The sequence below is a fragment of the Cibotium barometz genome, chromosome 18 (assembly GCF_041138505.1).
Source record: "Cibotium barometz isolate CiBa-2024 chromosome 18, ASM4113850v1, whole genome shotgun sequence".
In the NCBI taxonomy this organism is placed as follows: domain Eukaryota; kingdom Viridiplantae; phylum Streptophyta; class Polypodiopsida; order Cyatheales; family Cibotiaceae; genus Cibotium; species Cibotium barometz.
In genome coordinates, this window is record NC_141063.1 from 19,017,337 (window position 1) to 19,044,809 (window position 27,473).

At 44.7% G+C, this 27,473-nt stretch overlaps 2 protein-coding genes across 4 annotated transcripts in view; one reads left to right on the forward strand and one right to left on the reverse strand.

Annotated features, from left to right (window-relative positions):
* Positions 1 to 27,473, forward strand: part of AUG4 (HAUS augmin-like complex subunit) — a 91,372-nt gene that overhangs the window by 56,306 nt on the left and 7,593 nt on the right. For all 3 annotated transcript variants that reach the window (XM_086812237.1, XM_086812238.1, XM_086812239.1), the window contains exons 4-12: positions 2,437 to 2,772; positions 11,137 to 11,236; positions 11,371 to 11,416; positions 11,555 to 11,648; positions 12,006 to 12,077; positions 12,150 to 12,208; positions 12,433 to 12,501; positions 12,610 to 12,661; positions 12,834 to 12,911. In XM_086812237.1, the coding sequence (XP_086668363.1) occupies positions 2,437 to 2,772; positions 11,137 to 11,236; positions 11,371 to 11,416; positions 11,555 to 11,648; positions 12,006 to 12,077; positions 12,150 to 12,208; positions 12,433 to 12,501; positions 12,610 to 12,661; positions 12,834 to 12,911 (906 nt within the window). The remainder of the gene's footprint in view (positions 1 to 2,436; positions 2,773 to 11,136; positions 11,237 to 11,370; positions 11,417 to 11,554; positions 11,649 to 12,005; positions 12,078 to 12,149; positions 12,209 to 12,432; positions 12,502 to 12,609; positions 12,662 to 12,833; positions 12,912 to 27,473) is intronic.
* LOC147629028 (uncharacterized) lies at positions 7,475 to 10,144 on the reverse strand. Its single transcript, XM_086812236.1, has 3 exons — positions 8,708 to 10,144; positions 8,297 to 8,612; positions 7,475 to 8,166 (listed from the first exon to the last, which is right to left on the reverse strand). Exons 1-3 carry the CDS (start codon positions 10,120 to 10,122, stop codon positions 7,741 to 7,743), a joined length of 2,157 nt encoding a protein of 718 aa, XP_086668362.1. The 5' UTR covers positions 10,123 to 10,144; the 3' UTR covers positions 7,475 to 7,740.

The window sequence follows — 27,473 nt, forward strand, 5'->3', positions numbered from 1 at the left end:
CTGAAACCAGTCCATGGCTCCTCAGCCTGCATGTTCCCAACTTGGTGCTGCTAGTTTCTATACTTTAGATGAGTTCACACATACCAGGGCTCCCTAGACCTAGACATTTGACCTTGACAGGTACCCGTCCACCCGACCAATGGGTCTAATAAGTGTGCGGGACACCAAAACATCGTTCAAGAGGGTTACATCGGTGTGCGGGACTAGCATGACTGACATGTGTGGGACGTGCACAACTGACCTTGACAAACCTGCGGTGGCACATTGGTTGACATGTTCCTAGACAAGGTCTCACAATGGGGCGAGAAGTTTGACTATAGGGTCTTGCACTTTTCATGTACAATCATGTCCAAGGCATCCAAGTGTGATTTGGGATGTCACATAGGTTGCGAACATATGCTTCCCACCTAGCAGGGTGAGTGATAGATGTAAGTGTCACGTGCTGATAGATGTAAGTGCGTCACGTGCATCCTACACTTGGATGCTTTGGACAGTTCCTACTTGACATCTCGCACATCCTTAGCCCTTCATCTGCCCCCTTTTCACCACCTCTATTGTCACAACCCTTCATCTGCCCCCTTTTCACCTCTACTATCACAAAAGCCTTATTAAAGCTTCATAATTGTAGAGCTTAGGATAACGAGGAACCTCGTACGAAGCATGTGGCATACAGTTTGAAAACTTTGGCTCCTATCCTAGCTCACATCTTTACTAGGGCTCTTTGTGATGTCTTTCCCCCATCCTGTACTATCCATACCATCGTCCCCATCCATTCAACAGGAGACATCTCTTGGATCCAAATAACTATTGGACTATTATTATTGGTCATACGTTGGCCAAGCTATATGGGGCAGCTCTTGAGGCTAAGGTTTGGGCAGAGGGGCAACAATTGAGGGCCATAGGCTACGTAGGATTCAGGAGGAACTACTGCAGCGAGTCTATCGTTGCTTCAAAGACCTGGTACACAGCAACAGTAGGTACAGAAGAAAAAGAAAGTACAGCCTAGCAGGTACCAAGCGGTAGCAACCCGTACAACAGGTATGATCAGGTACACAGCAACAGTTCATACAGATGGTGTAGCCCGTAACAGCCTGTACAGCAGGTTACACAGCATGTATAGGTGATTTACAGAAGGATGGATATAAATAAAATCAACCTTCCCTTTTACCTTAGAATAACCTGCTCCTTTATAATAATGGTCGTGTCCATGCATGTAGCCCCGTGTGAGGTTTGTGGATGCTAGATGTAAGGAGGCTCCCCACTTTAATGCATGTAAGTGGGCACCCTTCTCTTCACACACATTATTGGCATGTTCCTTGATTCATCTAGGTATATCTTTATGCTGCATTAGAGGACATGCAAATTTCACATTGTGAAGTTTTCGTCCAAGTTGCAGCCAATTGATATTGTGTTAATTCTTTCTATCTTTAGTGGTGCATATGTCCTATCAACTACCTTTTTGTTCTAATAATTCTTTCTACTTGTTATGATCCCTTAGTGCTAGGCTTCATTATGGTTGAGTCTTCCGTGCATCTCCGGAGCTCTGACAGAAACTCAGTACATAGGCCTTTGTATGAATGTATGCTCTTATGTGTGTGTGTGTGTGTGCGTGGGGTGTGTGTGGGTGGGAGCATATATTGATACCAAGTTCTACATCTACTATTGGGCATTGATGACATTAGTGGGGATGTTGTAGTATGTAGTCCATATTATGCATGATGGAGTTGATTGTTTATTGTCTTGTGGATGACTATCATGAGGCTATAAATTGCACTTTCTTATAAGGTGAATTTGGGCATGTTCTTGGATTCATCTAGGTATACCCATTTATAAAATGTCCAATCCTTTAGTAAAACGTGTCCACCTTCTTTAATGATGGTGTGAACCCTGCAGTAATGAACATACAGAAATGTCCTTTCCTTTCACACGGATCATTTCTCCATGAATAGAGAGGCTCAGAGGGATGGTTCTTGGGCGTTCTTGGCCTTCCAAGAGATAGATATGTTTAGTGACAGTTTCCAAGGCATAAATAATGCCTGCTTATAATGTATTGGATAATCCCCCAATCTCAATATCTTGTACTTCGTACATGGATGCCAAGATCCATTGAAGAACATTAAAATATGGAGCTTATGTCACAGTTGGTGGCATGATACATGTTGGGTGATCATCCGGATAGTTCACTTGGATGTGGATCAAGTAAAATTGGTGCTCACTGCTACTACACAAAAACAAACACAAAAAACAAAGCATTTCATTTTTTGGCTTGGTTGATTTTCTCATTTTTGTTCACTTCATTTGGCAAGCTTGGATGCATTTCTGTTTCCAGAAGGTGTGGAACATTTGGCTGCTGAAGCCACCTTTGTATTTGGCAGGGTGGTTTTTGCTTGTACACCAGCTTTTAACCCAAGTGTTATTTTTCTTGTTTTATTGTAGGTTTACGAGACTTTGGAGCAACGCCTTGTCATTGCTGAAGCAGCTCAACGATTAAGGCTTCCTCTTCTCTCTAAAGATGGAGAGCTTCCAGAGGAGGAGATTGAGAATGGGGCCATTGGTGCTAGAACATCAGTTGAAAGTACAGCCTCAAGTAATCGAACAAGTTCCGGAACCAATTTAAGCTCTAGTGGTAGTAACTCTCTTGTGAGCTCTTCATCGACAGTCAATGGTTTAGAAGCAGGAGAAGCTGGTGTAGGAGGCGTGATTAACAGATTCCTGGGTGTCACGTCCTCTTGGTTGCAACAAACTCATTTGTCGAAGGCACCATTTGCAGAGGTGTGTTGTCAAAACATTAGCAGCTGGAAGAACTTAATGCTTGTTTTTGTTTGGGGAGTGGGGGGTGAGAGGGAGTGTCGGTTCTTAATATGAATGAAGAGATTAAGCAACATACCTTCAACATAAGATGAAATTTAGATGCGTTTCTTTTTTCAACAATTAGTGTTTGTCAGGGCTTAAAACTTTGCCTAGTGAATTTTTGATTTCTTCCAGTCAAATTTTTTCCTCTATGCGTCTTTGGCAGGATTTTGGAACATCCACATGTAGTATAGATTGATATAGATGGAGCCGTGTATGTATTTGAAATGGTACTAGAGTAGCTGTTCAGCTGGGGTAAAATGTTGTGGTTGTTCACCTTGTGAATCATACTTTGCAAGGACATTATGAGACAAAAAACCCCTTTGAAAATGATCTTCATAGAAGAAGGGGGAGTTGGGGACTGAAGTCAGGTAACTGCAGGCTATGAGCTTTCTTTATGCTGTCTGACTGCTTTAGTTTGACCTGCCCATCCCTCATTAAAAGGTGGTGTTGCTCTATTGCTAGACATGCTGGATCCAGTTTCATTCTCAACTTCTAGTTTATGAATCCTTTTGTGGTGCTGCTTACTTGGCTTCCACTGCTTGTTGAGCAGTTGGCAACAGATCAAACCTAGTGAAAAGGTGTCGGCAGTCATGTTATGGAGTACCAAAAGGACCAGATAGGCAGCTCATTTGTGCCTCTCAAAAGATGAGCAGCCTGGGCACCCAACACAGGTGCCCAAAAGGGACAATTTGATTGCATTTTCATGCAACTCAATCAGCTTGGTTGGGGGACAAGGTGACCTGGTCCTACTAAGGGCTGGTAATAGGAGCCCCTCACCCTCTCTTTTTACACAATCCCTCCTCCACTTCTCCATACCTTATCCCCTTTCACTCCTGACTAGCAAAGCCCATGCTGTGTCTAGGCAGCCTCCGTCAGGGAAGGGCATCCCCCAAGATCTCAGGCAAGGTCTTACGTTTGGTATCAGAGCTTAGGGCTTCTACAAAAGATTTTCTTTTCTAGCATATCCCTTAGTGTTTGTTGCTTAAGGCCAGAACCTTAGTTTCAGGAGAGCGTTGTGTCTGTGTTCACCATTTCATTTCTCTTCACCCATGACCACAAATGAGCAACTGGTGCTATTAGTCTGTATGCTTAGCTTAACAACCAGATGGCAGCCTTGTGGCAAGAGTTCTAGGATCGGGGGCCCTTGGACTTCAACTTGACGGGGGCCCTCAACTCTTGGAATGCGGAGGACAACCACAAGGAGGAGGTGGAGCAGCGCGGGTAGGTTATGTACCTAACACTAATCCTTGTGATTAGGGCTCAATTTGGTAGGGTTAGGGGAGGGGTGGCTAGGGTTAATTATTAATAAATCCATGTAAATTGGCTATTTATGATTGGATGGTTATTTATTGCGGTAGTTATCACTATATTAGTGAGGCTATGGGTTATTATTGTTATTGATTGCTATTGGTTTGAGCCTGAACCAGAGTAGTCCTGCCATGGACATGGTGGTCTTGCCAAGGGTCCCTTAGGACAGGCTCTGGCGGTACTGGACATGAGGGCTGATTGGCCTGGCCTGTGGGAGTGGAAGCTTAGCCCTTGGCTCAAGGGTGGTTGTGAACGCGACCTATGGTTGGGTGGTGAGCTTGCTTGCACCCTTCTATGTTGTTTGTACCAACCTTGTTTATGCCTGTGTATTAGGTGATTCTTCAGGAGGAGTCCTTATAGTTTGGTGTCAGAGCTAACCTAATTGCGGAGGTGGAAAGAGCAAGTTTGCGTGTTGTTTGTGTTTTTCTATTAGGTGATCCTTCAGGAGGAGTCCTCATGGTCTGGTGTCAGAGCTAACCTAATTACGGAGGTGGAAAGATCAAGTTAGCGTGTTGTTTGTGTTTTTGTAAGTCTCCCTATCTAGGTGTCTCTCGGTCAACACCGAATCTGTGTTTGATCTTGCAAAGAAGCTAGCGTAAATGAAAGTTTAAGGTCGAGAAGGCTTTACAAAATCAAACGTAAGCTTTTGGGTGAGTCCAGTCCGAATAAGGATCAGAAGCACCAATAGAACCTTGGGGATGGCATGTGTTTCACTTGTGGTTAGAAGGGTCACATAAAGGCTAGTTGTCCGCGGGTGAAGACCAAGCCGAAGGCAGCTCATTTGACTGAAGTGACAAGTAACCCTTAGATTACTTCCGCTGATACTATTGTTTTAGGTCAAAGTGCTTGCATGATGTATTTTCAACACGGTAGTCTTCTATCCTAACGACTTGATACATATGGATGGGTTGGTGTTAGGGGAGAGTGTGCTTATCCTTTTTGACCCTGGTGGCGGCACATGGACAGATCTGGGACATGCATGTGTCTTAGTTATCAATATCTATCCAGACTTATGCGGAGTCCCTAGAATTTTTGATTATGAATGTAGATAGGGTTGATGTTATACTAGGGAAAGAATGGTTTTATGGCCATGACGTCCATGTAGATTGGAAAGGTCATGTTTTGTCCCGTGTAATGACAGATGCTACTATATGTTTGATGGGTGATATTACGGTCCCACCGTCTATTTTGTAAATTCAGTAGGACTTCATAATATAATGGAATATTTTGTTATGAAGTGTTTTAATGTGTCCTTGATCCCCTTTCATTTGGTTAATGTTGCTTAATAATGGTTACGTTAGATGTTGGCAGAGACGGGATTTAGAAAGCATCAGTGTGCGTTTTCTCGACTGGTTTACTTTATGATCTTCCATCGTGATGGTTGGTCGATCATAGGATTGTTGCTTGTGAGTCTTGCATCTTATGGGATGAGCCAATTGGGAGGATTGGGACAGATCGCAGAGGTATATCCACCTGGGGAAGCTCTTGTAGGACGAGATTTATTGGATGTATGGATTATCTGATTGTTTCTTTTAGAGGTCTATCTGCAGGTTGGACCATGACATTAGGTGGAGGTGTAGTAGCACCAAGACTGAGTTGGGAAAGGATTGATCACCCTGCACTCTAGCTTTAAAGTCACGATGAGATTTTATATGGTGTGTATCCTAGTGGTATGGGACGATAGAATATGGAGCATGTAGAGTTTTTGGGTGTATCCATGTTTCTAACTTGGGCATGTCCTATCCTTATGGGGATAGTTAACCTAGGTCGGGGGTGAAAGGGACGGTGGACAGAGGTAATGCAAGATTTGACCTATTCTTATGGGGATAGTTAACCTAGGTTAGGGGGTGGAAGGGACGGTGGAGAGAGGTTATGCAAGATTTTGATCTATCCTTATGAGGATAGTTAACCTAGATTAGGGGATGGAACTTGGAAGGGATGGTGGACAGAGGTTATGCAAGATTTTGACAGGGAAATTGGAAGGGTAGTTTGGGTGGGGTTAGAGATTCTGTGTGTGGGATTGGTGAGGTGAGTCTTTCAGCGAGATTAGTGTTGACTTACATGATTGAGAGAGCTATGCGGGACTGATGGGCATTCCAGTCGGTATTGGTAGTTGGTCGAGGTGAGGAGCTCCGTTGTTTTAGACCGGGACTCAAGGGTCATCCCACTTGCCATGGTGGTAGCCAATATCGTATTCGAAAGGGGTTGTTGTTCAAGGATGATAGAGTCTGTGTGCCGGATTGTGCTAGGATTAGGAGAGAAATTCCTCATGATTGTCACGACGCTTCTATGAGCAGGTCATCCGAAGGATCGACGGACTTGTAGTTTCTTTGATTATCCTTAGTCCGATGGACAAGCAGAGAGGGTAAATCAAGTTTTGGAGGTTATGCTTTGTGCATACTGCTCCAGGCGACCCTTTTATTGGGAGAGGTACATCCCTATGTTTGAGTTTGCTTATGATACTAATGAGCATATAGTTATGGCAATAGCTAAATTATGTTTGGTGGGAGTTGGTTTAGAACCCAGATTCCGTGAGACTTTGATAGCTTGAAGTTTTGCTTTTCCAAAAGCTTGCATAGCTTTTCCCATAAAACCTATGTTTGCTTTTCCATAAATCTGCATTGCTTTTTTCCAAGAATAAATCATTAAAGTGTGCTTTCCAGATTTATCAATAACAAGCGAATGTGTGTCTGTGAGATAATTTGTTGTGGGTTCCCAATAGTTGGATGCATGATTTGGGAGAAATTTATATGTCAAACAAAACTTTGCCGAGCTTATGCATGGGTTGGAAAGCATGTTTCTTCCAGAGGTTTTAAGGGCCATGGCCCCAGACCAGCCCCAGCTGGCTGGGCCGCCACCAGGCCATGCCCTTCACGTGCCTCAACCTGGGTCAGCTACCCACCCCTCATTGGGCCACACACGGGGCACCCACATGCATAGTTGCCACACGTTTTTTGAAACGCGTTTTTGAAACGTGTTTGAAACGTTTCAAAAACGTTTCAAACAAATTTCCAAAAGTTTTTTAAAAGTTTTTTTCAAATTTTTTTTCAGGTGTTTTTTCCAGGTTTGTTTTAGGGGGGTGTCCATAAATTTATGTTTGGTACAGTTTAATGCTAAAATCTACATTCAACTTTCATATACATGAATCATGATACATCATGAATGATGAATCCATGATTCAAATTTCATACTGAATCCTGATTCTTAATACATCATACATGATTACAATTTACATCATACAATGATCATACATGTAACATGAATCATGATACATCATACATGATACATGGCAGTCTTCAGGAATCAGGAATTAGATCATAGATGGCAAAAACCCATATAATTATTAATAGCATAACCAGTTTGAAGTTACAAGTTACAACTTACAACATACTAAGCAACATACTAAGCACTAGTGAATAGTGTCAAATGATAAATCTGAAATCTGAAATACAGATGTCTGTACCGAAAGACCAAATACAAAAACTCTGAAAAAACAAATGGTCTCCAATGTCTGGAGTCTGGACTCTCAACTCTAGACTCAAGTGTCAAGAGTCAAGAGTCACTAGTAGTAACTAGTAACTACTCAGCATCATCCTCCTCTGAGGAATGTGAGTCTGTGTCGTAAGAAGATGAAGCCTCAGCCTCAGCCTCAGCACTCGTAGATGCATGATCTGCTGATGTCGGTGCCCGTGATCGTGTCATAGTAGCTGGTGCCATCATCTCCTCATATAGCATGGCATAGATGTCGCGCTCCTCAGCAGGGATCTCTGGTACGTCCTTCACTTTCTCTATGTCGATCTTGTCGACATTCACTTGGCGCGGCTCAATGGGATTGCCTTGCTGCTCAATTAAACGGAGGTTGCAATGACAATACACCAACCGTTCTAATTGAGCAGTGGACAATTTGTTCCTCTTCTTTGTATGGAAGAGGGCCCATGTGCTCCAGTTTCTCTCACATGGACCAGAGCTGCAATCCTGTGAGAGGACTCGTAATGCAAGGCGTTTCTGTCAAAAGATAACAGAAAACTTTATAAATAATAAGAAGAAACAACTTATATAAGTTGTAAGTACTAAGTTGTTACTTCAAAGTGCAAACTTATTACATGTAAGTTGTAACTTGTCAGTGGGCACTTACCAGAACTGGAGTACCGATGCCATATTTCTCCCACCAAGAGACTGGCTGAAGCTGAGTCTCTCTCAAAACTGCAGTGGCTCTCCCAAAGGCATGACTCCCATTCCGAAATACTAGGAGCTCATCCTCTAACTTCCTGAGGAGCTGAACATCACCTCCAGTCCAGGTCTGGATGTAAGACTGCCATCCCTCTTCTAGCTCCTCATTGTTGAACTGCTCCTCATTCCGCCATAGTGGGTGTAGTATATGGGCAACCGCATGGATTGGCCTATGAAACCAATCCCATCTACGGTTCCACACCTCCCTGATGTCCTGGATCCTGTTCAACGACACTTGGAAGCATGGAATTAATATCAATGTATAATGTGGCCACTGGCAACTAAAAGAACAACAATGACATACAATGATACATACCTCTCAGCTGATAGTATAGTGCATCGATCTAGGGCCTCTCCAATGCGGTCCATGAACTCATATAAGAGTCCAAGGGTGCTGCCCTCCATGTCCGTAATGCGAAGCACACTATATATAGGCTGAGTGGCCGTGACAAGTGCAAGGGCCTCAGCCCACCAAGTGTCTCGCATTACCGCGCGCACAAATGCTACTGCCTTGGGATGCTCTCTATCATCCCATGCCATCCACTCCTGAGAGACAACAGTGCGGAGTAAACCTGTACGGACCCGCACAAGCCTCTCAACCACAATGAGCATGTAAGCAAACCTGGTGTTTGAGGGCTTCAACAACTCCAAATCACTGTGTGCACGAAACATAGCTAAAACCTTTGGCCTCTTGGTGACAAACTTCACCATGCTCCGAGAAGTACTAAAGAGGTCGGCAATCCACCCAATTTTGGCCACATCCTCTATCAAGAGGTCCAAGCTGTGTGATGCACATGGAGTCCACACTATCTTTGGAAACTCATCCTCTAACATCCTGCCCATAGATACACAATTTGACCCATTATCTGTAACTACCTGCACTATGTTCTCTGGGCCAATCTCTAGCACTGCCTCACGCAAATGTCTCCATATGAATGCTCCAGTAACAACTGTACCTGGAACCGAGGCATCAATGGCACGCAAAAACATTGTGCCCTTACAACAGGACACCAAAATGTTATATACATTTCTCTTTCTCATGTCTGTCCAGCCATCACAAAGCAATGTGCATCCATATTTCTGCCAGGTTGCCTTCAAAGGCTCCATCTCAAGCTCCACTGCCTTCTTCTCCTTCCTTAAGTGGGTTTTGCGAAGGGACTCATAAGATGGACCCTCCCACTCATACCCAATGCGGCTGATAGCTTTAATGGCCTTCTTCCAACGAGGAGTACGCACGACGTGAAATGACAAAGCGCATTGTATAAACAACTTTGTCAATTCACGTGTGGCCTCCTTGACAGCTTGCTTTTGTATGCCTGCTTTAATGCCTGCCCTCTTTAGAGAAGGCACGGTGGGCAATGAAGATCTGTGGGCTACAGGAATGGAGCTAGACCCACCTGCTTGACTCTGCAAATCATCCTCTGTCCTAGCTCTTTTGGACACATCACCTACAGAATCTGTATCCTGTACATCATCATCAATAGGCTGAATTCCCTTTGCTGCTTCATGTTCTCTCTTCCATTGCTGAAGAGACGCTACAACCTCTCTTGGTACTTGACTGCAAGGGCCAATGCCTTCCCCTCTTACTCCTGTAAAATGGGCCTTTACCCTAATAATAGACCCACCTGACACTTTGGCACAAAAATTGCATTTCCACCTTTCTGTGCCTGAACCCCCATATCTGCTCACAGGAGTTACGTGGTTCCACATGGCATCCTTAGCCCGAGGCATGATGAATGAATGAAGAAATTTGGGCAACCTGGCAAGAAATGCCCAAATTTCAAATCTGAAATTTGGTCCAAAATCAGAAAAAATCAGCATTTAGGGTTATTAAAAACCTGAGAAGCAGGGTGCGTAGGGGCCGGAGGAGTAGGCTTGGTGCGTAGGCAAGGTGTGCATGCACCAATGTAGGCAACCTGGCAAAAAATGCCCAAATTTCAAATCTGAAATTTGGTCCAAAATCAGAAAAAATCAGGATTTAGGGTTAGTACAAACCTGTTACCTACGGTGCGTAGGGGCCGGGGGAGAAGGACTGGTGCGTAGGTAGGGGTGCAAGCAAACCTGGAAGACTTCAAAGGCTGGAAACGTCTCTTTCAAGCGTCACTTTCAAAACTGAAATGCCAGGAGATACTGCATCGTACGTTTTCTATCATAAAAAAAAACTGGCCCAGCAAAAAAACGCGTTTCAAACGTTTGAAACGTTTGCACGTTTCAAACGAGTAGCCTAAAGTTTGAAACGCGTTTTTTTGCAACTATGCCCACATGGCCACTGCCCAGGTGCCCACACCTCTCAAGGGCCAAGCCCAGACGCCCAAACCCCTCATGGGCCCCGGCGCGCCGAGACTGCACCCTCTCACGTCGCCAGCTGCACATACGCCCTGCATACTTTGTTGTGTGCCACCCCACCCGTTGCCTCTGCATGTGCAATGCCTGCTGCTCTGGCCGCCGCCTGCTGCTGATGACAGCCCCACCAATGCAGTGCTCGTTGCGCTCCTGCCTGTTGCCTTTGCATCTGCAGCACCCACTGCTGCTCCCGCTGCCACTTGCTGAGCGACCGCCACTGCCTGCTGTGAGCACTGCCCCACCCATCTAAAGTGGCACTTACAAAAACTGCTTATTATTAGCACACCTTGCTGGCCTGGTGGTAATTTGTGGTGCTGAAAGCTTTCAGTTGGAGCATTAAAACCTAATATAGAGCATGAAAGTGCAGTAAGGTGCTTATGGGTGTTTCCACATGTTTTGCAGGATAGCACAAGCTACCAAATGGCACTTGTTCCTGAACTGGAGGCTCGGTTAAAAGTCAAGAATGAACTGCTTGCCTCATCTTTTGTCGTGTATGACTCAGGTATGGATTGTGTTCAGGATTGGGTTAAGATATTGATATGCTTAAAGTTGTGGTAACTGCTTTCTTGGAATCGGCTAGGTTGTTTTTGCTGCTACCTTGTTTTGTCACTCAAAAATTTGCATTGGCAATGGCAGATGCCTTTGGAGTGAATTTGTCAAAAAGTTTGCGCCTTCCAGAAAGGTTTTAGAGGCCCATTTATTGTTGCATTGTTCGTGTAGATAAAGTTGATGGCTTTCCAGATGCTACTGCCATTCATGTTATTGTGTTGTGGGGCATGGCACTGCTTCATTAGTATCTGATAACTTGAATTATGCACAGGGTTAAGTCCGCCATTGAAGAAATTGAGTTGGAAGAGGCGGCCTTACTTGAGGACCTCTATTCTGCTGACAGGAAGTTTGCTGAATACTACAACGTATGATTACACTCTTTGCATGTGGTTTTGAAGTTCCTTGAGGATTTTGTGGTGGACTTAGAAATTTTTTGCAGCTCAAAATGTTTTTCTTAAAATGCTTGGAGGCATGTGCATGCACATAACCATCTCCATGCCTAGTGAGGTCCTTTCATGTACATGCCCAAGCTTGCACATCTGGATGTGTCCAAAAGCAACAGCAATGGACAACTCCTTGTGTGCATGCATGTGGTAGTACCCACCACCCCAAACTGCTTAGTGATGGAATCACATGCATGCAGCTATCTCGTTCATGATTTGTTTCATATTGAGACCAAAGGTTGTAGGTTTGGCATACTTGTTAACCCTTGTAACTTACAGGTACTTGAGCAGATCTTGGGAGTCTTGCTAAAGATAGTGAAGGATTTCAAGCTACAACATCAGCATCAATATGTAATCATTTGGAGCTATTTTGTCTCTTTCAAAATTGTTTGCTGGCCTTGATTGATGATTGTTTCTTTGCAGGATGGGCTTAGAAAATCCTGGCTGTGTAAGCGATGCCAAACAATGAATGCCAAGTTGAGGTCTGTCTTCCTGTCTGGTAGTTTTTTTTAAACACCGATTAACTAGGACAGGCTTATAAGCAACTTTGGCTACTAAGGGCTGATTTGATGTTGCTTTGCCTGCTAGAAACAGGGGTTTCACCAACGTATATGTGCAGCCAGTTTTCTGCAGCTTTAGTCTGCTCCCCCATCCCCTTCTTTCTTTTTGTAGCTTTACTTACAAAGCAATATTTATTGAAATTCAGAGTTTTGGAGCATCTTCTTCTTAGGGATACCTACACACAGGAGTCCATACCTGCGTTGCATAAAATCAGGTGACAAAGCTGGAAAATTTTGATGCCATTGGGGGTTAAACTTCTTGGTTATGGCTCTGTATCAATTGCATGGTCTTTGTAACCCAGCTAATAATACTGGTGTTTCAGGGGTCATTTGCTGGAGGCCAAAGAAGATGCAACTGCAGCATACAATAGAGCTGTTAAGTATCAAAACTGCTAACTAAGGGCAGTTTCTATATATCTCATTGTCTATGGGTCTGAGTACTTCATTGTTTTTTGGCAGGCTCGGGCCATTTTTGTTTTTGAACTGTTTTTCATAAGCTCAAATAAATTGATCAGTTTTCAGGCCTCCTAAAGTCTCCATTTTGCAGGTAACACGGTTGCGTGAATATCAAGGGGTTGATCCACATTTTGATGCCATTGCAAGGCGCTATCATGACCTTGTACAAGTGAGTGCCTTTCATCCTTTTGGGATAATATTCTCAACTAGTGCTTTTATTTCCCAAAAAAATTGCTGTATGATATCAAATTGCAAATAAGGTGACAGGTCTCCCTATTTGGAACACCCCCAAGGAGCATGGAGTGAAATGATGCAGGCAAATAGGAATAGAGGACACACAATAGAAGACACCCCTTTCCTTGATGCATGGTGAGCGGGAAAAGACATGACCAAGGAGAGGCCTTTTGTTAGGTTAGGTTAACCAAGGATTGTGGGTTAGGCATCTTATGGGGAGGTTAGTGGTATTTATGAGGCATGGGCTATTCATAGCTGCCGGTTTATAGGAGGCCTATATAAGTGACTTCTGGGGTTGGTTTGAGGGAGAACTCATACCATGGACTCCAAGGCCGGTGAGACTACTCTGTGCATACACCGGAGGGGTGTGTTGTGGTGGTATGGATAATGGGACGCAAGGACTTCACACTCTGAAAGGAGGAGAGGAGAAAATCCATTGTTGGGCTTCTTTTGGATTTGATTCTTTGGGCTGCTTTTTGTTTTTCAAGGCTTGGTGGTATGGGACACTTAGGGCGAATGACAGTAAAGTCAGATGAGGATGGGGAAGATGGTGTGGCTAGATATGCAAGGAGAACAGTCTTCTGGCTGTTGCTTATCTATAAAAGCAGGAGCTTTTTGTTATGTCTTTGTGTGTTTGCTGTTCTATGACAGACCTTCCTTGTATGCATGTGCTTGTGGATGAAACCCTAGACCTTGGTAGGTTTTTGGACTGTTTTTCTGTGTTATACAGAAGGCTGGTCAAGTTTTGCAGAGGGCTGAATCCTATGTGCTTTTTGGTATGCGTGGGAGTTCTTGCTTTTTCGGACTCTACTCTTCTGGATGCTTTTTTTTTGTGTACATGGCTGTAAATAGCAGTTCCTGAGAAAAGTGACTGTAAACCCTAGCACATGTAGGAGGGGTGTTTGTTGGGAGGAGGATGCGTGGAAGAGAGAGATGATAGGTGGTGTACTGTAGCGTGCTGGGCATGCTTTTTGATTGCCGTCAGCACTGCCTGCTATACCTGCAAACGATGGGGAGACTTGTGTGTAATTGGCTGTGCAACAGAAGGCCCATACATGCGTGTATAGGGTGGGCTAAAGGACTGCCGTGTGGCTGAGAGCATGGGCGCACTACAAGAGCACACATCGTTCCCAAAAAAGTATTTGCGTGGGTTATATTGGGCATACATAAGCATAAGTGGCCTTTAGGCTAAAAAAGGCCCAGGGGTGGGGAGGGAAAATGTTGGCCGCCCGATGATTTTGGTGATAAGCTTGCTTTTTTGGGGTATATACTCATAATAGCCTGCATGCTTGATGCGTGGGCTGAATGCCGACTTCTGTGAGTTATGCTTTTGTAAAAAGATGAAGTTTATGATACCTACCCACTATTAGTGACCATCTTTAGCTCTCTGCATTCCTTAATTCCCTGCTCATGTGCTGATTTTCTGCATCCCCTACTCCATGGCGGAACAACAAGCGACTTTGGGGGTTTATGTGGATGCTTTTGGTGGCTAGTTTGCGGCCTTGTCATCTATACACGAGCTCGTAACCTTGTCATCTCTATTACGAGCTCCTAACCTTGTCATCTCCATACACAAGCTTGTGGGCGATACTACCATGCAGTCTGCATAGGCATCACTCCGCACTCAAGTACCACACTTCTCTACACCTCAGGTACCATCTCAGCATAAATGGGACAGCCCATTCATGGAGCGGTATCGGTTTCTAAGGATCCTATCTCTGCTTTTATTGCATATCCGTAACCCTATCAACAGAATATGGGTTATGTGCAACCTCCTCTACCTCTCGGTGAACCTTCACCTACTCCTCAACCTCCAGCATCTCCTTTTGTGGATTCTTTGTACTCCACGGTTCTTGATTCACGGAGATAGTTAGCAAAGCTATGCTCCTAGGCTCCTCAAGCTGCAGCTAGTAATCCTCCTTAGCAAGTCTTTTTCCATCCAGAACCTTTTTCGGATGAGAAGAAAGAGTGTGAGGAGCTTTACTTGGATAGCTGGCTTAGAGACCATCTTTAACTCTCTGCACTTCTTAATTCTTTGCACATTTGCTGATTTTGTGCATCCTCTACTCCATGGCAGAACAACAAGCAACTTCGGGCGTTTATGTGGATGTTTTTGGTGGCTAGTTGACGACCTTGCCATCTATATACAAGCTTGTAACCTTGTCATCTCTATACATGAGAGCTCGTAACCTTGTCATCTCTATACACGAGCTCATGGGCGATACTACCATGCAGTCTACACAGGCACCACTCTGCACTCAAGTACGCACAACTTCTAGATCTCAGATACCATCTTAGCATATATGGGACAGCCCATTCATGGAGCGGTATGGGTTTTTAATGATCCTATCTCTGCTTTTACTGCATATCCTCAACCCTATCAGCAGAATATGGGCTATGTGCAACCTCCTCTACCTCTCGGTCAACCTTCACCTACTCCTCAACCTCTTGCATCTCCCTTTGTGGATTCTTTATACTCCACTGTTCTTGATTAAAGAGACGGTTAGTTGAGCTACGCTCCTAGCCTCCTCAAGCTGCAGCTAGTGATCCTCCTTTGGAAGTCTCTTTCCATCTGGAACCTTTTTCGGATGCGAAGAAAGAGTGTGAGGTGCTTTACTTGGATAGCTGGCTCAGGAAGTGGACTGCCTTTTTTGATTTGTACAAGTACACTGAGCCTCAGTGTATTAGTCAGATTCAGCTGGTGGAAGGATCTCTGTGTGAAGTTGACTACATGGGCTGATTTTAAGTTTTTGTTTAAAATTATGCTTCATGTGGTGGAAGGATCTCTGTGTGAAGCTGACTACATGGGCTGATTTTAAGCTTTTGTTTAAGGCTTCGTTTGTCTCCATAAACAAGATTGACAACTTTCAACGGTTGTTTAAGTTGGAGATGGGAAAGAAGAGCTTGGACAACTATTCCCAGGAGTTAAAAGACCTAGCGAACAGTTGCAAGGCCCTTGAGGGCCACATGTGTTGGTGTATATGCTTTATTTGCTCGGCCTTTCAATAGACTATGAGGTTCGAAGGAACCATATTCATTCACTGGACGATATCTACCTTACACCAAAACTTTGATGATATGGTGAGCTTGCATGTAACTCACAAAATCAAAAACCCCTCAAAGGACAAAAATCGAGGTAATCTTAGTGTATCAGAGGATAGTCAGTCACAATGTAATCCTAAGAAGCACGCTAGAGGCAAGAAGAGATGGACACCACTAATCGGGGAGGCGTCAGTAAATGCCCGGGCCCCGGACACTTCCGCTATCCACTGTGGCAAGTGACAATCGTTATGTGGTCGGACTTGCTAGGGGTGCAGATGTGGAAGTTTGGGACTGAATGGTGTCTAAGCTGGTGGTTCAGATTTAGGACTACCGAGAGGAGGCTTTGGACTTCCTTATCATGAACCTTGATTCAGTTGATGTTATCTTAGGAATGTCATGCTTTTTTTTGAAAAGAGTGAGACGATAATGCTAGATTATCGATCTCATAGGCTCTCCTTTGTTTATGATGGTGAACTTTTTGTAATCCGAGGTGATGCCCCTTGTAGATTATCGGATGTATATGCGACTCAGACTCTAGCCGAGAAAATACATGAAACTCTTTTTGATTCTGAAAGTGAATTGTTGTGTTGTTTCAATGAATTTCTTTAAGATCATCTATTTGTGATCTAATGTTTGTCGCTTCTAATGAAACAACCAAGGAACATGAAATTTTGGATCAAATTTTATGTGAGTATCATGATGTGTTGTCCACCGGTGGTGTTCCTCTTGTGAGGGTAGTAGACCATGTGATTGGGATTGAGCTGTTGCTTGGTAGAAATCTTGTCTCCCGGTAACCATATCGGTTTACCAGGGAGAAAAGGACGAGGTTGCTCAGCAATTGCTGTTGGGGTATGCACAGGTGGAAGCATAGACAAAGGAAAGAGAGAGACACAAAGAGAGAGAGCGATTGCACGCAAGATCACCTTCATAGATTAGCAAGAGGTTTGCAATGGTGATGCCAGCAATTGGGCATTACAATGTGCTTGGGATTGGATGATACAAGAGTGATGAGAGGAGGCCTTTATATAAGGAGGCCATGTAGCTGGCCGACAAAACAGCCCACGACCTAGTAAACAAGAAAAATACAAGTGTGTCAAATAAAAGGCCATGTTCCCACACTAAAGAGACACAAAATTCTAACATCCCCTTTGCAGCTCATAGTGTGCAAAAGCTAGAAGAAGATAAGTTGATGAAGATGCAACCATGGACACTCCAGTATTGCACAGCACCGGATACACCTCGGAAAAAGCACCTACCAACTTGACTCCTCAAAACAAAATGCCACCGTGAACAACAAAGAAATCTGCGTGGCTCCGAATTCCCACACTAGGGTGCAGGGAACTTCAAGTATATAGAATGATGAGTTGTTGGACAAACCACGCCCATAATCCCCCAACAATGGACTACGAACACATCATGTACAAAAAACCTCGAACAATGAACTTGGAACACATTCTATCCACAATCTCTGCTATACCAAGCAATGAACCTGGAACACATCTAGTTCATAGCTCCCACGGCTGACCTTGTCTTGCCATATTTTTTATGCTTGGAATCCAACTCACTGTTCCCAGGCACCAAAAAATGAAGCTGCTAATAGCTCCCCTCTCCCGTTGACAAGCCTCCTTTGGCTAGAAGCACATTGGGGAAACTATATGTATAACTAGAGAAGAACATCATCTTGGTCCTCCCGAGCCAGAAGCGCCCTGGGAGCCCTAGATAAGTCACTAGAAGTATCCAAATCAGTCTTGTATCTTGTCTTTGCTCTTCTTCTGGAATGAAGACTTGCCCTTGTCAACCCGTAGATATAGCTTCCAATGAGCATAGTTGGTTCCATCCAACTTGTCCTCCTTGTTCGTATAGGGGGGAGCCATATCCACAGCAACAACGAACGCCACAAAAAACTGCAAATCTCAGCACTCCAAGACTTCTCTCGAGCACTTTCCAACGGAGCGAAGCAAGAGGACCAATCAATCCCCTCTCAAATCTGAGAGAGAAAGGGGCTGGACAGCAGCAAAACAGTCCAGCTAAACTATCCGGAAAGCAATCACCAAAAGGGGAGGGAAGTTGGGAAAGGAGTACCGTTGGAGCTGCTTGTCAAGATGAACCATGCGCAAAACAACCACCCTCCACTTCTGTAAAACAGCCCACACTCCTCGCAAAGCTGCTGCGAACACTTAGGAAAGCAAAACGCAGCACTTTGCACCTAGCAAGAGAAAATGCAAGGGGCAGGAGCACGGTAGGAAGAAACTGCTGAGAGGAAGGAGGGCGAGCAGGAGAAAAAACGCAGCCACCTGGTTGCTCCAGAAAACACATCACTTCAATAAAAATGCAGCAGTCCAGAAAAATGCAGGAGGAGAGGGAAGCAAGAAAAAATGCAGATGGGCAGCCGGGACCTAGACGTCTGATACCATGTTGGAGTATGCACACGCGGAAGCATAGAAGAGAAAGAAAGCTGTATTAACGTCTACTAGAGGCCGAACTCGACCTATGAGACAAATCAATGTACAACTATCAATGTCTTCTGGATGTCCAAAAGAAAAAGGACAAAATGAACATGAAATAAACTATGAAAGTACTAAGCTAGTGGGGGGGTGTGATGGATGGAGCACTACTGCTAGAGGCTCAGTATGCAACCTATATGCGTAGGGTATACAAGAATGCAATGCATATTTGTCTAGCTCCAATCAGTACCATAATGGGGTGTAATATGTGATACATAGGCAATGGCGAGGCAAAAATACCTCGGAGCATGATCTCTGGGTGTGAGTGTAAGTGAGCTAGCCGCTCCTGGATATGATCTGATGTCGAGCCCGTATCTCTATGATCTCCCTCTGATGTAGTCTTGGAGTCTGGTAGCCTGGTGCTCTCGTTCTCCGTTTGGCTCGGAGGTCCGCAGCGCGCTAAAGTGTAACCCCCTCCTGTGTCAGGGTAGGCACTGGGATAGATCTTTGGAAGAAATCAGTGAGCTGGAGCTGTCACCCACATCTCCCTGTGGTTTGAGTCTGTAGCAGTGTCTCTCTGTGGCGATGTGCCTCTAGCAAGAACTGGCCAAATCTGCGCTGGTCTGCGGACTCCATGATCTGGTGAGAGAAAGAAAGAAAGAAAGAAAGAAAGATTTTACTAACGTCTTCCAAAAGACCGAACTCGGCCTATGAGACAAATCGGTGTACCTGTATGGGGTATCCTCTGTCATCCCAGCAAAATGAAAAAGTACTGAACTAAAAAGCTTAATCTGGGTGTGCAACTCTCATCACTTTTGTATCATCCAATCCCAAGCACATTGTAATGCCCAATTGCTGGCTATCACCATTGTAAACCTCCTACTAATCTATGAAGGTGATCTTGTCTGCAGTCACTCTCTCTCTCTCTCTCTCTCTCAGAAATATAGTAGTATGCGTTTTTGTGTTGATTACAATGGATTGAACAAACTCATCGTCAAGAACAAGTATCCTTGATCAAGGATGGATGACCTGGTTGATCATCTTCAAGGTGCAAATTATTTCACGAAGATCGATCTTAGTCCAGGTGACCATTAGATTAGGATAAAACATGAGGATGTGCCTAAGAGTACATTTTGCACGCGGTATGGCCATTTATGAGGTTTTAGTGCTACCCTTTGGGTTGACCAATGATGCTGTCACGTTCTAGTAGACACGATGAATGATTTGTTTCCCCCATATGGGGAATTGGATTGTCGTCTTCTTGGATGACATATTGATATACAATAGGTGATTAGAAGAGCATTTACAACATCTCAAGATCTTTGTGGATATTTTGAGACGAGAGAAGCTGTTTGTGAAGTAAAAGTGTGACTTCTTTAAATAGGAACTCTTGTATATGGATCAGATCATCTTTGTTGATGGTGTGAGGATTGATCCGGATAAAGTTTGAAAAGTCTTGGAATGGCCAATTCTACGGACGATTAGGCAAGTGAAACCTTTTTTGGGTTGTTGGAGGGGTCATCTCCAGTGTTCTGGGTGCTTCCCCGCGGGTGCTTCCCCGTTGTTTCTGCACCTCTGGAGGACCTCTCCCAGCCTGGGAAAATTTTCCCTAATTTTTTTGGATTTTTTCCACATTTTTGGCACCTTTTTTTGGCATGTTCCATTTTATGCTCCAGTCGGCATGCTTTACGCTGGTTGACTGGGCTCTCTAGGTGCTATATAAACATGGGCTTTGCCCTCAGTTGTATTATCTCATTTTTCGCATATTCTAGGATCTTGGCTATACGTATGGTGTGCTTCGTGCTGCCTACTCCAGCTTTATAACCACCTTTGGTTGTATATGATCTTCCTTATGTTCCTGTGCATCTTGTATTTGTGAACTTCAGTTCTCTTTCATTGTTTGGCACTTTGCCATGGTATCAGAGCGTTTTTAGGATTGAGGATTTGTTGGATAGTTTCTGGTGGGTCTTGATCTTTGGCGGTTCGTTGATGCTTCTACTCCGAACCCCGACCTCGCAACCAACTCACCGCATACTGTGAATTCCTGGACCAGCATGGATCTTTGGGCTCGCATAGTCATCTCGTACGGCTTGAACCGGTCATCTCTCTCGGAATTTCCTGGTATGGATAAAGGTGCCCAAACCTCTAAGGAATTATGGGATGCACTTGTAGCCCGTTTTCAGAGGAACACTTACAACCGCAAGCTTCATTTAAAAGCTCAACTCGATGAGGTGAAGATTATCGAGACGGATGATGTCATGGCCAAAGTGCAAGAACTCAAGAAGATCCGTCAACAACAAGCCATCTTGTGAGTGCAAATTCCCGATGATGACTTTGTCATTGATTTACTGGGCAAACTTCCTCCATCTTATCAATCCTTTAAGGATACCATTTCCTTTGGCCTTGTTCTTCCCCTAGTGGATGCGGTGATTGGTATGCTTCAGGACAAGCTAAATCTCATGAAGATCTCTAACTCTTCTCCTATCGAGTCAGCTTTTTCAGCCGTAGGGAAGCCCAAGTGGCAACCCAAAGGAAAGGAGGTAATAAAAACAGAGGAGTTTGCTTTAGGCTCCAAGGATAATGATAAAGGAAAAGAAAAGGGAAAATCTATGGAGAGGAAATGCCACTACTGTGGCAAGGATGGTCATCTTTGACCCGATTGCTTCAAGAAGAAGAGAGATGAGGAGAAAAAAAGTCAAAACAGAAGGACTCCGATGACAAAGAATCCGAATCCAAAGACAAAGATGTGGCCTTTGTTCTAGTCGAAGAGTGCACCACATCCACTGAGGCACAGACTACTACCTCTCTTGAGGACGGGATTGTGGATTCCGGGGCTACTTCTCACACGATTCACAACAAGGATATCTTGGAGGACACTCACTTTGTCTCTATGTAGGTTTGACTTGCAAACAATGAACCTGTTGATACACCGATTATGGGTAATATTCCTCTAGTCACTCCCTTAGGGAGGTCCCAGTACCTGAGTACCTGGAGAATGTTCTTTATGTTCCCAAGCTATCCCAAAACTTACTTTCTATCTCTAAGATAGCCTAGAAAGGCTATGGCTTATACTTCGATGATTTGATTTTGGAGATCATTCACAGAGATTCTCACAGGATTATCGCTCGGGGCATACAAGAGGGTGGTGTCATGTGCACAATGTGTATCTACCGTGTGCTACACGCACACAAGACTAGCTTCGAGGTTTGGGAAAGCTTGGAGCTAGGCAGGCTGATTGGCGAGCTGAGTTAGGGATAGACTAACGGGCGGGCACCCAAGTATGGACGGGCGGGCACCCAAGTGTGGACGCCCGATGACCGGCCAAGAGCCTATAAAAGGGTGGCCAAGGTTAGTCATTAGTCATATAGAGTCTCGCGAGATTTGTGAGAGCTCTATGGTCTAGAGCCTGGATCTAGTGCAGACGTGCACTTGCTTTACGCAGCCGAGGCCGGCAGCAATCTCGAGGCCCACGAGGGTAGCTTCGTGGCGGTATGGGACGTCGCGAGGTGGAGATTGGTCGGTACGTCAACCTAGTTAGCTCAGCTCGTGGCTCGGTGGGGACAGCCAAGACTGTGGGCTTGCCCACGGCTGTCATGGTTGGAAGGTGAGTCAGGCCTGCATCCCCATGTTGTTTGTTTGTTTGCAGGTTTTGAGTCTCGTACTAGGAGCGTTCCACGAGGAGATCGGGCGGGGATTCGACAGTGGTATCAGAGCATGCCTCGTGAATGAGCAAGTCGGTAGGTAGAGAAGATGAGGTCGAAGAAAGGTACGTGTTCAAAAAGCTTGCTGTTTTTGCATACTGCTGTTTTTCAGATTCAGTATGTTGTTTTTTCATCATAGGAACCCGTGATGATGGAGATTGTGGTCTAGAAAGGGTTGTTTGCTTTGCAAAGAAGAGGAAAGATGTTTTTGCACTGTGTAAACAGTTTCTGGCGAGAGAAAACACAAAAAAATAAGCATGTTCGTTTGTTTTGGTTGAACGAGAGAGAAAAAGCGTGAGATGTGGTCCCGTGCTGGTCGTGTGCTGTTGGAGGACGGTCGCGTGTTGGTCGTATGTTGTTGGAGGCGCACGCATGAAGTAGGCTAGGCCTACGTAGGCAGTTGGCCAAGCCTACATAGGCAGGCGCCTAGGCCAGGCCGGCAGGCGCCCAGGCCTACGCAGGCAGGCACCCAGGCCAGGCCGGCAGGCGCCCAGGCCTACGTCAGATTTCCAAGAGTTCAAAGTTGCTCTCGAAGCTTCTTCTTCGGAACGTCAGGCACAAATTACTGCGCAGATGCAAGCCTTGCAGAACTCCATCTTCCTCTTGACCACTACCCTCTCCACTCTTTCGGGTATGGATACCTTGGCCTCTACTTTAGGCCCCAACATTACTTCGGAACCGTTCGGGGGCGAGCAAAAGCAGCGTACCAAGGAGATCGTGGACACTTGGCTACATAAGTGGCAGGTCCATTTTCAGTTTCATCCATATGATGATGGAAAAAAGATCCAGTTAGCAACAGGTTTCCTCTCTAGCAAAGCTTTGCTTTGGTGGAAGGAACTCAACCCTAAGCCAACAACTTGGGCACAATTCGAAGACGTCTTCAAGAAGGAATTCCTCAAGAAAGAGGATGATTATGATGTTGTTGCCGAGTTTACAGCTTTGACCATGACCTCGCAGCACCTCACTTATGAGGTCTATCTCCAGAAGTTTAGGGACTTGCAAATGAAAGCTACAAAGATGGATCCGACTACTCTTTTGGGGTTCTTCGTAGCTGGTTTACCAGACTCATACCGTTTACAGGTTAAAAATAACAAATGCAAAACATTGGACAAAGTCATTCATTCAGCTCGTATCTATGATGATACTTTTGTCGTCCATCGAGATTTCTACTGACTTATTTCAGTCATTGAGAGAGCTTTACAGGACTGATAGTTATTTTGGTCCATTTTGGCAGAAGATACAGGACGGGAGCTCATTGATTGACCAAGACTCAATGACTGAGCAGTCTACCATTCAGGCTGCAAGAGGCCAATGGATAATTCGAAATAGTTTACTATTCCGTAATGACTAAATTTGTGTACCACATATCCCGGACATTAGGTCCAAGATTCTTAAGGAGTGTCACGACGCCTCTTTTGCTGGACACCCTGGGGTACATAGGACACTATCATTAGTGAAACATACTTTTTATTGGCCAAAGATGAAAAGGTATGTAGAAGATTATGTTCTCAAGTGTCAAATTTGTCAGGCAAATAAAGCTGAACGCTTTAGCCAGGCTGGGTTGTTGCATCCTTTGTAAATCCCAGGTAATAAATGGGAAAGTATTTCCATGGATTTTATTACCGGATTGCCAAGAACACATCAAGGCCATGATTCTATTTGGGTTGTGATAGATCGCTTGACAAAAATGGCTAGATTTTTATCGACCCAGAAGACTATTACAGCTACGTAATTAGCACGGCAGTTTATCGAGCAATTGTTTAGACTATACGGGTTACCGCAGGACATAGTCAGTGATAGTTTACGAGTGATTTTTGGAAACTTATTTTTGAGAAGTTGGAAACAACTTTGAATTTGAGTTCCTCATATCATCCTCAATCTGATGGCCAGACTGAAAGAGTGAATCAGATTTTGGAGGATATGCTTCGAGCATATGTATCCAAAAGATAGAGTTCATGGGAGGATTATCTTCCTATGTTAGAATTTGCATATAACAGTACTAAGCATACGAGTACAGGTTTTAGTCCTTTCATGCTTATGTATGGTTTTCAACCTAGATCACCTGTTACAGTAGGATTCTCATGACTTCAGCATGATGTAGCACGTAATTTTTTGCAAGATATGCAGGAAATGTTACAAGTTGCGAAGGAATCGATTAGAAGTACTCAAGACCGAGACAGATTTTATTCTAATAGACATCGTTCACCCTGAGAGTTCTCTGAAGGAACGATGGTATATTTGCGAGTTCCGAAAGATTTTGAGACTTTACGGACAAGTCGATCTCCGAAATTATCCCCTAGATACTGTGGACCATTTCGTATTACACGAAGGATTGGTTCAGTTGCATATGAATTGGATTTTCCTTCTCATGTGAAAGTTCATCCTGTATTTCATGTCAGTAGACTTAAGAAAGTACTGGGTGGAATAGACCAGTTAGTTACTCCTCAAGAAATTATAGATGTCGAGGACATGACATTTGTTTCGCACGAACCTGAAAAGATTCTTGGATTTCGTGAACGAAGATTGCGTAATACGCTTATCACGGAATACAAGATCAAGTGGAAGGATCGTGTTGAGGAGGACGCTACATGGGAGACATTGACTACTCTTCAGAGAGATTACCCTGGCTTTTTAGTGAGCTCAGGAGTGAGCTCTTAGAGGAAGGGGAGTATGTCATGTGCACAGTGTATATCTACCGTGTGCTATACGCACACAAGACTAGCTTCGAGGTTTGGGAAAGCTTGGAGCTAGGTAGGCTGATTGGCAAGCTGAGTTAGGGATAGACTAACGGGCGGGCACCCAAGTATGGACGAGCGGGCGCCCAAGTGTGGACGCCCGATGACCGGCCAAGAGCCTATAAAAGGGTGGCCAAGGTTAGTCATTAGTCATATAGAGTCTCATGAGATTTGTGAGAGCTCTATGGTCTGGAGCCTGGATCTAGTGCAGACGTGCACCTGCTTTACGCAGCCGAGGCCGGCAGCAATCTCGAGGCCCACGAGAGTAGCTTCGTGGCGGTATGGGATGTCGTGAGGTGGAGATTGGTTGGTACGTCAACCTAGTTAGCTCAGCTCATGGCTCAGTAGGGACAACCAAGACTATGGGCTTGCCCACGGCTGTCATGGTTGGGAGGTGAGTCAGGCCTGCACCCCCATGTTGTTTGTTTGTCTGCAGGTTTCGAGTATCGTACCAGGAGCGTTCCACGAGGAGATCCGGTGGGGATTTGACAGGTGGTCTCTATAGGATCACCATTTTTCAGGAGGAACCCAATCTTGATCACTCTCATCTGTTCCAACTTCTAGCCTCTCATCAGGCTCTTCTTACAGAGGAGGATACTACTCTTTGGCATGCCCGCTATGGGCATCTTCCCTTCTCTTCACTAGAGCTTGCCTCGACTACCTTGGATGTCTGGCATCGGCTCAGCTTGTCTACAAGGCAAGCAACATCGGGATTCATTTCCACAGGAGGCATTGGTGGATGAGTTTTCCAAGAAGGTTTGGGTCTTTTCTTGCCGGAGAAATCTCAGACATTTACAAAGTTCAAAGAATGGGTTGCTATGATGGAGGCCAACACTAGCCTCAAAGTTGTCAAAGTGCACTCCGATAATGGTGGCAAGTTTACTTCTCGAGCATTCATTGACTTTTGACTTTTGTACTTCTCATGGCATACAGAGACAGTTTTCTTTTCCCCACACTCCTTAGCAGAATGGGGTAGTAGAACAGAAGAACAGGACTATGGTTGAGATGGCTCGATCTCGTCTTTCTCATTCTCAGCTTCCTCAAAAGTTTTGGGCTGAAGCAGTTAACATTGTTGTGTACATCATCAACTCCCACAAAGGTGGTCGATGGGAAGACTTCATCAACACCGTCCTTGGTTCCACCCTCACCATTGGTTCTTACCTCTCCTTTGCCTCCGCCAAGTACCTCTCTCCCTCTGTGGTGGCTTCACTCTACATTGCAGGATTCTCAAGTCCCTTCTTCGGCCATTTATCAGTCTAGGATTGCTCCATCCGGATTGAGGAGATCTGCCATATTACAACCTTAGAGTGTTGGCATGCTTATAGTTAATTTTGCATTCATGACTTCCTTGATGCATCATGTGGAGCCTTCTACACCAGAGGAGGCCTTACAAATACTTGAGTGGTGGCTTGCAATGGAGCCAAAAATGGATGCCATTAACAGTAATCACACATGAGAACTTGTTTCCTGCCCTTCTCATAGGAAGGTTATTGGCGTCAAATGGACTTATAAAGTGAAGTTTCTTGCCGATGGTTCACTTGACAAATATAAAGCCCGCGTGGTGGCTAAGGGCTATGCCCAAAAGGAAGGCAAGGACTTCTCGGAGACTTTTGCTCCCACCCCACCATTCGCACTGTTCTTGCCATTGCTGCTTACTTCTCTTGGCCTATCTTTCAGATGGATGTCAAGTCCACCCTTCTCAACGGGGACCTTTAAGAGGAAATATATGTTGAGAAACCCCCTAGCTTCATCTGCAATGGTTTCAAGGACCATATTTATCTTCTGTGGAAAGCTCTTTATGGCCTTAAACAGGCTCCCAGGGCGTGGTACCAAAAGATCGATGCTCTCTCTCTCTCTCTCTCTCTCTCTCTCTCTCTCTCTCTCATTCCTTTGAGAGAACTCCTGCGGACAGTAACCTTTATGTTTTGATAGAGAAGGATCACATTGTGATTATCATTTTGTATGTTGATCTTGTTCTCATTGGATCCGACCCCGACCGTTCTGCTATGATTATGGATCTTCTGAGTCGTACCTTGGAGATGACTAATCTTGGTCTACTTCACTACTTTCTTGGCATGGAGGTTTGGCAATGCCCACATGGCGTCATGATCGTACTCAGTACAGAGAGCTTGTTGGCTCGTTTATTCATCTCACCATTGATCTTGCTTAGAGCGTTAGTATCCTAAGTCAGTTTCTTTCAGCACCACATACTTCTCATTGGCAGGCTGTTGTTTGTGTTCTGAGATATATACAGGACGGACACCTTGACACATGGGATTTCATATGGCTCTAGTCTTGATTTGATTGGATATTCAGATTCTGACTAGGTAGGTGGTCCAGATACCGGGAGGGCTACTATGGGCTATTGTTACTTACTTCATACCGGACTTATTTCTTGGCAAACGAAGAAGCAGCCTACAGTCGTCGGCTCTTCAATAGAAGTAGAGTGTTGTACTTACTCTGAAACAGTCAAAGAGCTTCTTTGGCTTCATCAACTGCTTGATCATCTCCATGTCCCTCCTCCGATGCCTACCGTTGTCTACTCTGATCGTCAGAGTGCCATGGCTCTTGTATG